Raw genomic sequence first — 18,885 nt, 5'->3', positions numbered from 1 at the left:
ATGTTAATGACTTCGATGAGTGAAGTGAATGTACCTTGCCCAAATTTGCAAATGAAAGAAAAAAGGTGGGAAGGCAAGTTGGTGAAGATGACACAAAGAGTCTACAGAGCAGTGCAAACAGGTTAAATGAGTGGGCAAAATCAGGGCAGAAGGAATGTAATGTGGTAAAATGTAAGGTTGTACACTCTGGCAGAAAGCAGAGATGAGCTGAATATTATTTAAATAGAGAAAGACTGCAGAAAGCTGCAGCACAATGGGATATGTAGGTTCTCATGCATGAATCACAAAATGCTAGCACACAATTGAATCAGGAAATAGAGGAGGCAATTAGACTGTTGGGTGTTATTTCAAGGGGAATGGGAAGTCTTGCCAAAACTATATAAAGCACTCATCAGAACACACCTGGAATATTGTGAATAGTTTTGGTCCTCTTATCCAAGGGAACACTGACACAGCAGGTGTTCCAGAGAAGGTTCACTCGGCTGATCCCGAGTGTGGAGAAATTTTCTTATGATAAGAGTTTGGGCACATTGGGCTTATGCTCATTGGAGTTTTAAAGGTGAGCAGAGCTTATTGAAACATCTTAGGATGCTTGATACAGAGCTGCAGAGAGATTGTTTTTCCTCGTGCAAGAGTCTGGGACCCGAGGGCATAGTTTCATAGTAAGCAGTCAATTGTTTAAGACATGAAGCGGGATCTTAAGAGATGAAGAGGCTTTTTTTCTGCCAGAGGTTGATGAATCTGTGCAATTCTTTACTGCAGAAAACTGTTGTTCAATATATTCAAGACTGAGGTAGACAGATTTCTAATCATTAAGGAAATCAAAGGTAATGGGTTAAGGCAGGAACGTGGAGTTGAGGATTATCAAATCAATCTTGATCTCATTGAATGGCAGAGCAGACTTACTTCTGTTCCTATGTCTTACGGTCTAAGTTTCACTGTTGGCCATAGTAGGATTCAAACGTATGGCCCCACAACATTTGCCTACATTTCTGGATTACTAATCTAGTGATATTACCACTATACCATCACCTCCCCAGAATGGACAAACTGGACCCATATTATTTCAAAGAATGACATGTGACCTTGAAAGGATTAGCCAGTTAGATGTTTCCCCTCACTTGGGAATCTAGAACCAGCAGGCACAGTTTAAAATAAAAGCGTTCATATTTCGGATCAAGATGAGGCGAAGTTCTTTTACTAAGAGAGTGGTGAATGTTTGAAATTTTCTCTCAGTCTTTAGATATATTTAGAGTAGAGTTTGATAGATTTCCAATTGCCAATGGTATAAAACGTTCTGGGGTTGATACGGCTAAAAGGCATTGAGGTACTCGATCAATCGTGGTCAGAACAAAAGGTAGAGCAGGGAGAAAGTGAGGACTGCAGGTCAGAGTTGAAAAATGTGGTGCTGGAAAAGCACTTCAAGTCAGGCAGCATCGAGGAGCAGGAAAATTGACGTTTCGGGCATAATCCCTTCATCAAGCCATCGATTCTCCTGCCTGACCTGCTGTGCTTTTACAGTGCCACACTTTTCAACAAATGGTAGAGCAGGCCTGACAAGCTGAATGACCTACTCCTGTTCCTATGTTCCTAAGTCATGATGGTATATGCCTTGGAAGGTATATTGCAGATGATGGTATTCCCATGTATCTGGTGCTCTTGATCTTCCATGTAGTAGTAGGGAGTTTGGAAGATGCTGGTGAACACTGGTCAATTATTACCGTACATCTTATAGATGGTATACAGTGCTGCCACTGTGCATTGGTAGTTGTGAATATTGCACATGATGTCCTAATTGTGTTTTTCTATTCAACCATCTTAGAAGGACAGCTCCCATTAAACACAGTGCCACCTATCAGAAATAAAGCAATAAGGAAAATATTTCCATTAGTAATAGGTTTTCAGGTTTAAATGTCTTTAAGGTAGCCAAAAATAACATGGCTAATGAGTATTTTGCTTATCTGATTGTTATTATTAAGCTCTGTTTCAATAGATTCATTTTCATTTTTAACATAACGTAGGTACCACTAGTATGCCACCTGATTATCCTTTTAGAAAGTTGTAGTATGTTGTCTTGGTCTGTTGCCTTTATGTGATGTAAATATTCACATAATTCTGTCAGATAAGCTGTTTCAGCTTCAGTGTTGATGTTAGAACAGTAGTATGAAGTCAGAAGTTGGAGGAGAACTTGGCAGCTGGTATTCCCATGCACTTGCTGCCCCTATCCTTCTAGTTTCAAGTTGTGAGATGAAGAGGTTTTGCCACACCAGCCACGCTAAATTGCAATGTAGATGTTGTGGATAGTGTATACTTTAAGGACTGTGGAAGAAGGGGATGTTTAAAATGTTGGACATTCTGTCGATCATGAATGTATCATGTTTTATCATGTGTGGTATCAAGCTTTTTGATCAATTATATTCTTGTATTTTAAATTATGGACCTTGTCATAAGTAGGTAATGTATTGCATACAAATTGCAAGCAAAAGGTTTGAAAGATATCCAAAATAACCCTCAGTTAATGCTTCATTTTAATTTCACAAACCTTTACAGGATTTTTTAGCTGTGAGGAAGACAGCTTGAAGATATATCGTGGAACTACAGCAAGTGGGAATCCTATAGCTACCCTTTGTGGTTTTTTAACCCCAGCACCAATCAGTAGCTATGGCCCAGTGCTACTGGCTTTCAAAACAAATCATGTTTACACAAAAACTGGATTTGCGATCAACTACCATTCAATCTGTGAGTAATTCAGTTTAGAACTTGTTATTGTAATTATGTCGTACTGTTGTTCTGTTGCTGTTATGATTGGGAATTGCATTATCTTTGCAAAAAGTGTTTTATTTTTATCTTTTCTTTAAATCTGCACATATTACGGAACAATTGCAGCTAAGAAAATTTGGACATGAACTATTATCCTTTTAATGGTTGAAGTTGTAAACTGGGTTATGGTATCAAGAAGACATGCTTAGTTGTTGCATTGTGTTGGTAATATTCACTACAGCTGGTCATAGAGGAACTGATGTTTGAGTTTTTGATATTCCAGTGCTATCACTATTTTTGCTCTGACAACAGCAGGTGCACAAGTATTACCAAGGGATGATTCTAATTTTTCTGGCTGTCTTCCAAATGAAAGCGCTTGCCCTGCACCAATGCTGTTAAGCTTCAGACCATATTAGGTCAACAGACTATATTCTTTGAAGCAATGTTGTATTTTGAGAAAGATTTAGATAGATAGATTCCCTACAGTGTGGAAACAGGCCCTTCAGCCCAACCAGTCCACACCGACCCTCCAAAAAGCAACCCACTCAGACCCACCTCACTCTGACCAATGCACCCAACACTATGGGCAATTTAGCATGGCCAATTCACCTGACCTGCACATCTTTGGACTGTGGGAGGAATCCAGAGTACCCGGAGGAAACCCACACCGACACAGGGAGAATATGCAAACTCCACACAGACAGACAGTCGTCTGAGGCTAAAATCGAACCTGGGACACTGGTGCTGTGAGGCAGCAGTGCTAACCACTGAGCCACTGTGCCACCCTGATGCACAATGGTAATCTTCATGGAAAAATAAACAATGTCACATTACATGGCAAATAGAATAATATAGCTTAAAGTTTTTTATTCTCATTTTGGTACATCACGTGTATCATTCAATGATTAAAAGGTAATTGCAAATAACATGAATTTTCTGAAATTATTTTAATACTTATTACAGTAATATCTATTGATTGGACACTGTGGAGTTGTGTGCTGTGCCAAATGTTTCTATAACACAATCAGTGGATTCAACTGTTGGGTGTCAGACACGCGCAAGTTCAATTCCACCATGTTTCTGACCAACAATTATACCTTTTCCACTTCCTTCTCCTAATACTTCATAAAAAGAATCAAATTATTTCCTGAATCTCTTCAGATTCAAGAAGCATTACTAATATAAAAAATAAACAACCTTTATTTAACTATTAAATTTTAAAGTACAGTTTATATATATTATTGATAAGTGCAGAACTACATTCAGTATTAACAGCAGTGGTGTGCATTCATTCCTGGTCAGCACTCTATTCTGTCTGGCCTCCCTGTGTAGTTACGCTGATGACAATGAGATTAATGCAGGTATATTTTAATTGATTTTTCAACTTAAGTAATCATCCATAACTTTGCTCATTGTATCTGTGGTTCTTTGTCTTAAGCCTGTGGAGATTCATTTCAGGGACCAAGTGGCGTTATCAGCAGCCCAACTTACTCATGCATTGAAAACCACATCATAAATTGTACATATAACATCACTGTTGGAAAGAACAGGATTGTTAAATTGAAGTAAGTATAGAAATATTCCTCTTTTTGTACTTTGTACTCTGTTGAAAAGAATTCTCATCCTTTGTTTGGGATGGAGTTGCATGGTAACTACTCTGATACCTTGCTGGCATGGCCACCATTTGTGTGTGACAACCAGAGTAAAAACGTGTGATACTGGAAAAGCACAGCTGATCAGCCAGGATCTGAGGAGCAGGAGAGTTGACATTTCACGCATAAGCTCACATTCCTAATAAAGAGCTTACGCTCAGAACATCGATTCTCCTGCTCCTTGGATTCTGATTGATCAGCTGTGCTTTTCCAGCCACCACACTTTTGACTCTGATCTCCAACATCTGCAGTCTTCACTTTCTCTAATGTGTGACAATCACTAAACATTAATAAGTTCCATCAAGTATTCAAATACACTAGGATTGTATTCAACCCCAATCTTTTCCTCATCTCATTATGATATGGGCATTTTTAGTAAGACATTATACTATGTTGGTTTAGAAACAAGAGTTCTAGCTGATTTCTCTTCCCTGACATAAGACAAGTTGTTGTCTTCTTTCAGGTTATTGCAACAGAGATCAACTACCAAGCTGTTGACATGGATTTTAGATTTTCTGTCTCAGTTAATTATTGGACGGAGTAGGCAAGGAAATATTCTTCAATTGTTGAAGCCTTTGATTTTTACACCGTGAAATATTATCCAAGATGGGGCTGGCACAATAAATAGTGTTTGGGTTCATTGGAACCCATCCACTCCAGGTTGACAGGATCGTTTTCTCTATGTACTCTTTGTCTTTTTTCTTTTCTTCTTCCTTTCTTCTTCCTCTTCGAGGTAGAGCATTGTTGGTTGGCGGTGGCTGCAGCATTGGTGGGGTGAAGGCTGCAGTGTCAGCAGTATAGACTAGGACTTCTGGTGGTAGTGACAGTGCCCGGAGCCTCGACCGTGGGGGCCATAGGCCCAGAGCCTGGACTCCTGATGGTGATGGTAGGCCGAAAGCCTGGACTCCTAGCAGCCAGAGGCCAAGAGCATGGACTCTTGGCTATGTTGGCAGCAGAGCCAGGGTCTCCTAGGGCATTAGTGTCATTGCTTCTGTTCCCAGATTGGGATTCCTAGAGGACCAGAACACCTTGCAGAAGCCCTGAAGTCATGCTTGAGACCCAATTTGAACAGAAGATGAACTCTTATTTAAGTAATTTCTTTTTATCCTTATTGTAATCAAAATGGTGCTGATTTGTGGCAAGAGAATACTTTTTACTGTGTCTTCAAGATATACGTGACAATAAATAATGCATTGATTCATTTAGGTGTTAAGAGTATTGTGTGTATTAGTGTAAAAGTGCCTGCTGTATTTTAAAACAAATTAATCAAAGCATTAACTGAACCACACATATGAGGTCTTAGACTAAAGGTCAATAGACAAAATAAGTACTCATGGAGTTGGCGTAATATGTTAACATTGAAAGAAGATTGGTTAATGGATGAATGCAAAGATAAGAGATAAATGTGGCATTCATTTGGCAAGCTGTAAGTGTTAGAGTGTGGCAAAGGTCAGTGCTGGGGCCTCAGCTGTTTAGATTGTATGTTAATTTCTTGGAAAAAGAGACAGATATATTGTATCTGTGTTTGCAGAGAATATACACTGCTAGCTGGGAATGTAAACTGCAAGGTGGATACAAAGAAACTGAAAAGATATACACCAAGATTAAATAAGTGAGAAATTAACTGTTGAATGGAGGATAATCTGGGAACATACAAGATTATTCACTTTGGCCATAACAGTGGAAAAGCAGAATGCTTTTAAAAGGTTTGAGAATTGTAGGTGTTGCTGTGCGGAGGGACTTGGTGTGCTCATACATCGATCACAAAGTCAGCACACAAGTACAACAAGCTTGCATGGGTGAGAGCCCATGAAGGAAATGAAACCCTGCTGGGGGCTCAGGAACATAATGCAAAGTAAATGCAAAGTATTTAGACAATCTTCAATAGCACTATTAGTTGCTGTATTGTTACGTCAATTGTTTTTAATGCAGTGATTCAACGTTGGGGCACTCATGGGTTGGGGACATCACTGGCTGGACAGCATTTATTTCTCCAACTCTAGTTGACTTGGAGAAGTTGATGGTAAGTAGCCTTCTTGAACCCACAATGCTATTAAAGAAAAAATTCCAGGATTTTGACCTTGCAACAATGAAGTACTTCCAAGTTAGGATGGTGAGTGACTTGGAGATAGTGGTGTTCCCACATATCTGCTGCCCTTGTCCTTCTAGATGGTCATGAGTTTGAAAGCTGCTGTCTGAGGATTTCCGCACTGCATCTTGTCGATAGCACACACTACTGCTGGTAAGTCTCAGTGGTGGAGGGATTGGAGGCTTATAGATGAGATGCCAATTTTGGATGGTGTTAAGCTTCTTGAATGTTGTTGGTGACGCACTCCTCCAGGCAAGTGGGGAGTATTCCATCACACTCCTGGTTTGTGCCTTGTAGATGGTGGTCACATTTTGGGAGTCAGGAGGTAAGTTATTCATTGCAGTATTCTTGCCTCTGATCCATAGCTACTGTGTTTATGTAGTAAGTCCAGTTGAGTTTCTGGTCAATGGTAACCCCCAGGATGTTGATAGTTGGAGATTCAGTGATGATAACACCATTGACTGTCAAGGGGTGGTGGTTAGATTGTCTCTTATTGGAGATGGTTATTGCCTGGCATTTGTGTGATGCATTGGCTAGCATTATGTAATTGTCCACACATATTCCAATACATTTCCCATGAAGAAAGAACCATGATATTTTAAGAGTTATCATTTTGTAGGGTTAATAAGGGCAGCAGATGGAGAGAATAGTGCAAGTAGAGAGGATGGATTGAGATAGTTACATTTAAAGTAATGATCAAGGAACATGGGGAGCAGGTGCTAAGTTTGCAGATGACACAAAGATAGATGGAGGGATAGGAGTGTTGAGGAAGTGGAGAGACTGCAGAAGGACTTGGACAGGCTAGGAGAGTGGGCAAAGAAATGGCAGATGGAATACAATGTGGGAAAGTGTGAAGTTACACATTTTGTAAGGAAGAATAGAGGCTTAGATTGTTTTCTAAATAAGTAAAGGCTTTGAACATTTGAAGCACAAAGGGACTTAGGAGCTGTGGTTCAGGATTCTCTGAAGGTTAACTTGTATGTTCACTTGACAGTTAGAACAGCAAATTCAATGTCAGCATTCATTTCAAGAAGGCTGGAAATAATGGACTACTCTCTAGTATCTGCCTTTTTCTTGGACACCTGCTTCTCCATCAAGGATGGGCATCTCAGCACCTCACTCTACCACAAACCCACAGATAACCTCATGCTGCTACACTTCTCCAGCTTCCACCTGAAACATATTAAAACAACCATCTTCTGTGGACAAGCCCTATGCATACACAGGATCTGTTCATATGAAGAGAAGCGTGATGGGCACCTGGAAGTACTCAAGGATGCATTCATAAGAACAGGGTATGATGCTCAACTCATCGATCGCCAGTTCTGACGTGCCACAGCGAGAAAATGTAATGACCTTCTCAGGAGACAAACATGAGCTGCAACCGACAGGGTACCCTTCGTTGTCCAGTACTTCCCAGGAGCTGAAAAACTACACCATGTTCTTCACGACCTATAATACATTATCTTTGAAGATGAACACCTCGCCAAGACCTTTCCCATGCCTCCATTTCTCATCTTTAAACAGCCACCAAACCACAAACAGATCATTGTTTGTAGCAAACTGCCTGGCTTCCAGGATAATACCACACAATCTCATCACAGTAGACGCTGCAAGACGTGTCAGAGTGTCGACAGGGATACCACCATTACGCACGAGGATACCTCCCACCATGTACGTGGCAGGTACTCATGTGCCTCAGCCAGCGTTGTCTATCTCATACACTACAGGCAAGAATGCGTTGAGGCATGGTACATTGGTGAGACCGAGCAGAGGCTATGGCAACAGATGAATGGACACTACACAACAATCAATAGAAAGGAATGTTCCCTCCCAGTCAGAGAACACTTCAGCGGTCTGGGACATTCGACCTCTGACCTTCTGGTGATCGTCCTCCAAGGCGGACATCAGGACGGGCAACAACGCAAAGTGGCCAAGCAGAGGGTTCATGTTACACTACAGGTGACCCCAATGCACTATATACACACACACACACACGCACACACGCACACACGCACACGCACACATGCACACACACACACACACACACCTATAAACTCACACTCCTTCAGACCTGTGCACTCACGCAGACCCTCTCTCATACACAAGCTCTCTCTCATATGCTCATACATACACTCCCACACTCTCACGCACACAGGCACTCTCTCACAGATTTATATTGGGCGGCACAGTGGTTAGCACTGCTGCCTCACAGTGCCAGAGACCCGGGTTCAATTCCCGCCTCAGGTGACTCACTGTGTGGAGTTTGCACATTCTCCCGTGTCTGCGTGGGTTTCCTCCGGGTGCTCCGGTTTCCTCCCACAGTCCAAAAATGTGCAGGTCAGGTGAACTGGCCATGCTAAATTGCCCGTAGTGTTAGGTGCAGGGGTAAATGTAGGGGAATGGGTCTGAGGGGTGCGCTTTGGCGGGTCGGTGTGGAGTTGTTGGGCCGAAGGGCCTGTTTCCGCACTGTAAGTAATCTAATCTAATCTATACCCCTTTACACTCACACTCACACATATACACACACTTCTCACAGACATTCATAACACACACACCCACATGCACACACACACATATAAGTTTGTGAGGTGAAATTGTATTTGCAACTGCATGAATCCATGTAAGATTCTGTAAATCTGATTTTTAATTAGAATCAGTCTGACCATTGTGGTATAGACAGTTTCACACAGGGCACCTCATACCTTCAATGCATTATCTGGCCGGCATGACACCAATTGTTAAAGTACACTTGAGAATGTAGCTTTAAAAACGTTCTGTGATTTACATATGAAAGAAATGAAACCAACTTGTTCATTCTAAAAGATGAGAGACTTGACAAACAATCCAGGTCTTTTTCAATATATAATTTCAGTTACATCACATTGTAAACTTATGCTATAAATTCTGTGCCTTACGATCTTATATTCCACAACCACCTGATGAAGGAGCAGCGCTCCGAAAGCTAGTGCTTCCAAATAAACGTGTTGGACTATAATTTGGTGTTGTGTTAATTTTTAACTTTGTACCCCCCAGTCCAACACCTCCCAGCACCTCCAAATCTGAACAGTAGGGATGTACTACTGAGATTGTATAAGGCTCTGGTCAGACCACATTTGGAATATTGTGAGTAGTCTTGAGCCCCATATCTTGGAAGGATGTGCTGGCCTTGGGACAGGACCAGAGAGGTTTACAAGAATGATCCCAGGGATGAAGAACTTGTCATTGTGAGGAATGGTTGAGGACTCTGGGTCTGTACTCAATGGGATTTAGAAGGATGAACAGGGATCTGATTGAAACTTACAAAATACTGAGAGGCCTGGATAGAGTGGATGTGGGGGAGGATGTTTCCACTTGTAGGAGAGACGGGGATCTGAGGTCACAGCCTCAGAGTGAAGGGATGACCTTTTAGAAACGAGTCAGACTGTGGTGAATTTGTGGAACTCATTGCCACAGAAGGCTGTGGAGGCCAAGTCGTTGAGTGTCTCTAAGATAGAGATTAGATTACCTACATTGTGGAAACACGCCCTTTGGGTCAACCAGTCCGTACCGATCCTCCGAAGAGTAACCCACCCAGACACATTTCCCTCTGACTAATACACCTAACACTGTGGGCAATTTAGCATGGCCAATTCACTTTACTGCACACTTTTGGATTGTGGGAGGAAACCCACGCAGACACAGGGAGAACGTGCAAACTCCACACAGACAGTCACATGAGGCTGGAATCGAACCTGGAATCCTGGTACTGAGACTGCAGTGCTAACCACTGAGCCACCATGCCACAAAGATAGGTTCTTGGTTGTTAAAGGGATCAAGGGTTATATGGATAAAGCAGAAGAATGGGGTTGAGAAACCTATCAGCCATGATCGAATGGCAGAGCAGACTTAATAGGCTGAATGTTCTAATTCTGCTCCTATATCTTTTTGATCTTATGGTCTGCCTCATGAGAGATCAGCCCTATGGTCCAGTAGGTATATGAAGACTTTACTTTGACCATCATATCTGTGGTATGATATATTAAACAAAAGAAAATCTTTCTTTATTAATACAGCTTTCTAAAAAAATACACTTTGATGGGTAGCTAGAACAGTTTCAAAATTTGGAGCTCTAAGTTATGTCGCTAGACTCTCAGAACTGAACAAGTCAGTTCAGAAACAAAAACAGAAAATGCTGGAGAAACTCAGCAGGTCCGACAGCATCAGTGGAGACTGATACAGCAGTAACATTTCAAGTTTCAATGTGATTCTTCTGTAGACCTGAAGAGAGGTAGACCTATTGGATTTTTACAGCCTTTCTGTTTTTAAATCGGATTTTCAGCATCTTCAACATTTTGCTTTTATGTTAGATCATAACACTGATGGTAGTATGCAAACATTTAATAACGTCTGAGGCTTGTTTTTATTTTATTCTGGCAGAGACCTAAGTCTTTAAGATCTAGGAGCAGAAGTAGGCCATTCAGCCCATTGAATCTACTCTGCCATTCAATGAGATCATGGCTGATCTGATGCTCCTCAATTTCACTTTCCTGCCTTTTCCTCCCTTACTGATTAAAATTTTATTTCAACCTTGAATATATTTAATAAGCCAGCCTCAACAGATCTCTATGGTAAAGAATTCCACAGATTCACTACCCTCTCAGAGAAGCAATTTGTCCTAATCTCCGTCTTTAATAGGTGACCCTTTATTCTGAGATTATGTCCTCTGGTCCTGGACTCTCCCACAAGAGTTAACAACTTTTACATATCTACCCTGTCACCTCCCATTCTTCTATACTCCAATGAGCACAGGCTCAACCTATTCAACCAGTTCTCATAAAAGAATCCTTCTATTTCCAGTAGCAACCTAGTGGACCTTCTCCAGTACCTCCAATGCTTGGCATGAAGCCATTTCAAATGAATAGATTTGTACTTGAGTATCCCATGAAACAATTTTAGGCTTGTTGTGACAAACATGAGTAAGGCAGTTTAGATATTTAATCAAACCAGCTATCAAATGGTAATTGTTAAATATAGTGAAAATTGCTATTGTAATGTAAGATCATACTTAAATATTGTGATAATGTAAGAATTTTCTTCTTTAGATTCAATGAATTTGATATTGACGCTTCACCAGCATGCACCTTGACCTATGTGGCTGTCTATGATGGTTCGAACACTCTTGCACCACTTTTAGGCCAGTTCTGTGGTGCAAAAATGCCACCTGTTTTGAGGACTACCGACAACTCGATATTCCTTGTGTTTAAAATAAACAGCTATTGTCCTGTTGGAGAATGGAAGGCTTCATATACAGAGACATTAGGTAAGTGACATATGAAATTTGAGAAATAAATTAAGCAAAATTGAATCTTGCCATTTGATTTCTCACTTCAGAATTTTAGGGCAAATTCTACACAATGCTAATGATATGTTTAATAAAAACTTTTTTAGGTTACATATTTTACCTATTTTAGGCTAAATCCTCTTAAATGAGTTATGATATGTATGAAGGATATTATAATTCCCAGAGTGGAATTTTGTGATGCTTCATATTTAAGGGATGCCAATATTGAGGGTTTATGGACAGAAACTTAATTGTAAGGGGTAGAGTAGGAGACACATTCATCATCACTATAAAAATCAAAGTCTGTGTCAGTCCACATAAAATATTCACATGTACAATGAAGTATTCATATCTGAAATGAGTATGATATCCTGGGTAATCCAAGATGGAGGATGGGAAAAAATTGTGGCTGTAAGAGCTGTTCCTTTTTTTGAAGTATTTTCGATGTTAAAGCTGATTTCCTGGAATTTCAGGAGCTGTAATTACTGTTTGATAAGTTGTTGCATTGTTTTGGAACTTTGGGAAAAAAAGAACAAATGATGGTACTTTGAAAAGGAGGAAGGGAAACAAAGACAGTGACCACATGGTCAGTGATTCATATGCAGAAATAAATCTACAATGCTGTCTGACCCAACAGTAACCTGCATAGCTGCTGTCTTTGCTGTCTGGTTTCAAGTATCTCTGGACATTTGAATTTGTTTGAAGAAAAATAAGCAAACAGCGAAATTCACAACTGACCTTGGAGAAACCTGTGTGTGGGAGCTCACAGCTGGGGAGCAGCTAAGTGGCTGTTTAAAGTATATCCTTACTGTTTTTCTTGAATAGAGCGTGGTTTCGTTTTACTAAATGTTGTTATTGATATCTGTCTCTTCATTAAACTTTAAAAATAGGTACTAAGCTAGCCTGAAGCAGTATTTTTAGAGCAGTAGTACAGTGCTATTTTCTCAGTCTGTAGATTGTTAAGATGCAAAGGTGGCCTTTAGTATAGTAATGTTGTCTTCTTGTTGGATGTGGGATATTAGGAAGTGTTTCCATGCTACCGATGATTATGTCTGTAGGAAGTGTTTGGTTATGAATCCTTTTGGATCTCATGGAGCAGCAGTTAGAGGCGATGAGGAATTTACAGGAGCTAGGGGTGTGATGGATGGCAGTTGCAGGCAGGGAGATACATCAAAGATACAGTCAGGTAGGTGGGTTACTGCCAGGAAAGGTAGGAGAGGGAGGCAGTGGGTGCAAGAGTCTCCAGTAGGTACATCCATATACTGAATCAGAAACTTTTCTTGTACACACTTAACAAATTCATCTCTATCCATGCCTTTAACACTATGGCTGTCCCAGTCAATGTTTGGAAAGTTAAAGTTCCCTACAACTATCATCCTATTATTTTTACAGATAACTGAGATCTCCTTACAAATTTGTTTTTCAATTTCCCGCTGACTATTGGGGGGATATATAGCACAATCCCAATAAGGTGACCATTCCTTTCTTATTTCTCACTTCCACTCAATAACTTCCCTGGATGTATTCCTAGGAATATTCACCCTAAAAACAGCCATAATTTTATCCCTAATCAAAAATGCCAAGGTGAATTAATCCCTGGGACCCGATCAGGTGTACCCTGTGGGAAGCTAGGAAAGTGACTGCTGGACCCCTTGCTGAGATATTTGTATTATTGATAACCATAGGCGAGGTGCTGGAAGACTGGAGGTTGGCTCATGTGGTGCCAGTATTTAAGAAAGGTGTTAAGCAAAAACCAGGGAACTTTGGACTGGTGGGTCTGACATCAGTGGTGAGTAAGTTGTTGGAGGGAATCCTGAGGATTTACATGTATTCGGAAAGGCGAGGATTGATTAAGGATAGTCAACATGACTTTGTGCATGGGAAATTGTGTCTCACAAACTTGATTGAGTTTTTTAAAGAAAGAACGACTAGCATTGATGAGGGCAGCGCAGTGGACATGATTTATCTGGACTTCAGTAAGGCATTTGACAAGGTACCCCATGGGAGACTGGTTAGCAAGGTTAGATCACATGGAATACAAGGAGAACTAGCCATTTGGATATAGAACTAGCTCAAAGGTAGAAGACAGAGGGTGGTGATGGAGGATTGTTTTTCAGACTGGAGGCCTGTGGCCAGTGGAGTGCCACAAGGATTGGTGCTGTGTCCACTGCTTTTTGTCATTTTTATAAATGATTTGGATGTGAACAAAGGAGGCATGGTTAGTAAGCTTGCAGAAGACACCAAAATTGGAGGTGTAGTGGACAGCGAAGAAGGTTACCTCAGATTACAATGAGATCTTGACCAGATGGGGCAATGGGCTGAGGAGTGGCAGATGGAGTTTAATTTAGATACATGCGAGGTGCTACATTTTAGAAAGGCAAATCAGGGCAGGACTTATACACTTAATGGTATGGTCTTGAGGAGTGTTGCTGAACAAAGAGACCTTGGAGTGCAGGTTCATAATTTCTTGAAAGTGGAGTCACAGGTATATAGGATAGTAAAGAAGGTGTTTGGTATGCTTTCCGTTATTGGCCAGTGCATTGAGTATAGGAGTTGGGAGGTCATGTTGCGGCTGTACAGGACATTGGTTCGGCCACTGTTGGAATATTGCGTGCAATTCTGGTCTCCCTACGTTTGGAAGGATGTTGTTTAACTTGAAAGGGTTCAGAAAAGATTCACAAGGATGTTACCATGGTTGGAGTGTTTGAGCAATAGGGAGAGGCTGAATGGGGTGTTTTCCCTGGTGGTTTGGGGCTGAGGGTGACCTTATAGAGGTTTATAAATTCATGAGGTGCATGGTTAAAAATCACACAACACCAGGATATAATCCACCAAGTTTATTTGGAAGCACTAGCTTTCAGAGCGCTGCTCCTTCATCAGGTATTTGTGGAACCACCTGATGAAGGAGCAGTGCTCCGAAAGCTAGTGCTTCCAAATAAACTTGTTAGACTATAGCCTGGCGTGGTGTGATTTTTAACTTTGTACATCCCAGTCCAACACCAGCACCTCCAAATCATGAGATACATGGACAGTGTAAATAGACAAGGTCTATTCCCCAGGGTGGGGAAGTCCAAAACTTGAGGGCATTGGTTTAAGCTTAGAGGGGAAAGATTTAAAAGGAACCTAAGGGGTACCTTTGTCACACAGAATGTGGTATGTGTAGAGAATAAACTGCCGAGGAAGTGGTAGAGGCTGTACAATTACAACATTTAAAAAGCATTTGGATGAGTATATGAAGAGGAAGGGTCTAAAAGGATATGGGCCAAGTACTGGCAAATGGGATTCTGATTGATTGGTTGATAGTCACGTGTACTGAGAAACAGTGAAAAGCTTCCATGTAAATGGAAGGTTGGATTCTGTGATAGTCTGGGCTGTGCACACAACCTTCTGTAGTTTCTTATGGTCCTGGGCAGAGCAATTGCCATACCAGGTCGTTATGCACCCAGACAGTGTGCTCTCAATGGTGCACCTGTCGAAGTTGTTGAGAATCCTTATGGACATGCTGAATTTCCTGAGCTGCTCAAGGAAGAAGAGGCATTGTTGTGCCTCCTTGAGTGTCGCATCTACATGGGAAGTCCAGGACAGGATGTCGGTTATTGTCACTCCGAGGAACTTGACTCTCTCCACCCTCTCAACCTCAGTTCCATTGATGTAGATGGGACATGTTCTCCTCCTGTCTTTCAGAAGTCAATGATCAGTTCTTTAGTGTTTCTGATGTTGAGACAGAGGTTGTTCTCATTGCACCATGTCACCAAGCTCTCTATCTCCCTTCTGTATTTTGACTCGTCGTTGTTAGATATCTGTCCCTCTACAGTGGTGACATCAGTGAACTTGTAGATGACGTTTGTTTGGAATTTGGCAACACAGTCATGAGTGTACGGGGAGTACAGTAGGGGGCATCCTTGGGGGGCTTCAGTGTTTAGTGTTATTGTGAAGGAGGTGCAGTTACCTATCCTCACTAATTGCGGTAAATGTCATTTCTACCCTATTCGGTGCATGAATTTCTGCTACACGAGAATGGGAACTGTACATTTAAGTGACAGTTCGTCACTTGGTGAGAATCACAGGGTACAAAACTAATGAGAAATAACCCATAACATGTGTTGAATGTACATTTATCAATGGTCTGAAGAACAGTTTTATTTCTTTCAATTTTATTGATAGTGAACATTGGAATTAGTGCTCCAAAACGTCAGACTGCAATTCAGTGCACAGTGTATATGGTAATAATTCGCAAACAACATATTTTCTAAAATTATATGCACAAAGTTTGCTAAAGCTGGAATTCAAATCAGATGGTGACCTATAGGGCATATCACTTCATAGCAATTAGTTGCCAGAGCACCCAGCATAGAAGCATTCATCAAATAAATCAGCTTCCTAAATGTTAACCTGTCACTGTGCAACAAGAATAAATGCTTCATCAGATTTAACAGTCTTATCTATATAATTGAAAAATCATGTGAGAACTGGATGAGGTTGGGTTTGATTTTGATGTCTGTTATCCATCCATTTCCCATAACATTTTACGCCATTGATAATAATAAAAATGTATCAACCCCTACTTTAAATAGCCTTGAATACTGAGCTTTCTCAGTTCTCTGTGGTAAAGAACTCGAAAGATTCAGTGTCCTCTATGTAAAGAATTTTATTTCACCTCAGTCCTAAGTGGCATAGCCCTTATTTTTAATTGATTAATTGCCTAATTATTTTTGCCTGATATATTTATTGTCATATCTACCAAGGTATGCTGAAAAGCTTTGTTTACGAGCAGTACAAGCAGATCATAGTAAGCAAAGGATGTACAGATCAAAAAGACATGGACAGACGCAGAAAGTTACATTGCACAGGGCGTGCGCTAAGTGAGATCAGCACTTAGCAAGATCAACATTATTTAAAGCTAGAGAGCCCACTCATCAACCTAATAACGGCTGGGAAGAAGCCATTCCTGAACCTGCTGGTGTGTGTGTGTTCAGGCGTCTGTATCTCCTGCCTGATGGAAGAGGTTGTAAGAGAGCATTAGTTATACCCCCTGGTTCCAGACTCCCAAACTAGGGGAAATATCTTACCTGCACCCTGTCTGTTCATTATTTTGTAGGTTTCAGTGGCTCAATGGTTAGCACTGCTGCATCACAGCGCCAGGGACACGGGTTCAATTCTACCCTCGGGCGACTGTCTGTGTGGAGTTTGCATATCCTCCTCGTGTCTGCCTGGGTTTCCTTCAGCTGTTCCAATTTCTTCCCACAGTCCAAAGATGTGCAAATTAGGATGACTGGCCATGCTAAATTGCCCAACAGTGTGCACAGTTGTGAAGGCTCAGTGGACTAGCCATGTGAAATGCAGAGCTGGAAGGAAAATGTAGAGGGGTGAGTCTGGATGGAATTCTCTTCGAAGGGTCAGTGTGAATTCGATGGGCTGAATGGCCTGCTTCCACATTGTACGGGTTCTATGATAAGTGGCATGTAATCTCTCATTCTTCGAAATAGGCTCATTTTGCTCAATCTCTCTTCACTGGACAGTCCCGCCATCCTGAAAACACGTGTGAACATCCTAGCAACAAGGTGAACCTTTGTTGCAATCCTATTTGGAAATCTTATCTTTCCTGAGATAAGAAGCCCAAAACTGCACACGGTACTCCATGAGTGGCCTAACCAAACATCTATACAATGGAAGCCACACTTAATCACTACCCCTGTACTCCAATCCTCTTGCGATAAAGGCTAACATTCCAAAGAATAACTTGCTACAGCTGTGTGTTAACATTCAGTGACTTAGTGACAAGGACGGCCAAGTCTCGTTGCACATTTACTCTTTCCACCCTGTCACAATTCAACAAATACACTGTGTTCTTCCTACCAAAGTGGAGAACCTCATATTTTTCCACATTAAGTTCCATCTGTCATGTTCTTGGCCAATCTGTAAGCTTGTCCAAATCATCCTGGAAACATTTCACATCTTCCTTACAACACACATCCCTTTTTAACTTTGTGTCATCTGCAAATCTGGAAATATTGCATTTGGTCCCTGAATCCAAATTATTGATATATATTGTGAATGGCTGTGACCTGAGAAATGATTCTTGAGGTGCTATTAGCCAACATGAGAATGGTCCATTTTTTCCTATTCTGTTGTCTGTCAGTCAGCTAACCCTTAATCCCTGCCAATTTAATATCTCCTACACAAAAGCTTTACTTTTGTTCTTTAACCTCCTGCGGGAAACTTATTAAAAACCTCTGAAATTCCAAATACACCACATCAATCAACTCCTTATCAATTTTGTTAGTAAATTAATCAAAATCTCCAAGTTTGTTGAACAGAGTTTTTCATTCAATAATCTATACTGACTAGACCCAATCAGATTATTTTTATCAAAGTTCAATTTATCACATAGTTTATAACAGATTTATACATAGGTCATTTTGGATATTTTAAATAACGAAGGACAAGATATTTAGAGTATTAATCTCTCCTTCAGTAGATGAAATGTGAAATAAGAGGGCATCACCTTAGAAGTCAAATTAAGCTGAATAAAAGAGATTCCAGGAAAAGATTTTTCATTCAAAGAGCTATTATTGCAGCTACATTACTGCCCGGGAAGCATTAAATAATTGCTTAGGCCTCCTAAATATCAGGCATTATATTGTGAAATATATGTTTTTCCCCCATTTGATAAACCATAAAGAGTTGCTGTGCAATGCTCGAAACAGACGTTAGCCCCTTTGTTTATGGAAGTAATGGGCCTAATGTCTGTTTGAGGTTCCCATTGCTAGGTTAATTTGCCCTGAGACTAATCTGATTTTGCTGACAAAAATTAGATCTATTAGTAATGAAATTGCAAGTTCCACATCTGGATCCTGCCTGAACAATACAGGGCCCCTTTTATTCATATTTATTGTTTCCAGCACACAATTGTGCACCACTCTACAAGCCCAACAGACAATCCTAAATTGTCACTGTCATTCTTTTGTGACCGCAAGGTTATCGAGCATATCGCAGAATCACATCCACTGTTGGATACTGCGTTGCCATCAGGCTCATGCTTTCAAAACCCGAAATGGCGT

General features: G+C 40.8%; 1 protein-coding gene across 1 annotated transcript in view; it reads left to right on the top strand.

Moving 5' to 3' along the window:
- The window catches only part of cubn (cubilin (intrinsic factor-cobalamin receptor)), a 292,612-nt gene that overhangs the window by 215,377 nt on the left and 58,350 nt on the right, over positions 1 to 18,885 (top strand). The window contains exons 43-45 of the mRNA XM_043690378.1: positions 2,551 to 2,739; positions 4,199 to 4,325; positions 11,586 to 11,803. Coding sequence (XP_043546313.1) covers positions 2,551 to 2,739; positions 4,199 to 4,325; positions 11,586 to 11,803 — 534 coding nt within the window. The remainder of the gene's footprint in view (positions 1 to 2,550; positions 2,740 to 4,198; positions 4,326 to 11,585; positions 11,804 to 18,885) is intronic.

This window comes from Chiloscyllium plagiosum, chromosome 5 (genome assembly GCF_004010195.1).
Source record: "Chiloscyllium plagiosum isolate BGI_BamShark_2017 chromosome 5, ASM401019v2, whole genome shotgun sequence".
NCBI classification, from domain to species: domain Eukaryota; kingdom Metazoa; phylum Chordata; class Chondrichthyes; order Orectolobiformes; family Hemiscylliidae; genus Chiloscyllium; species Chiloscyllium plagiosum.
Note: the sequence above shows the minus strand (reverse complement) of the source record. Positions and strands in the feature narration are given on the sequence as shown.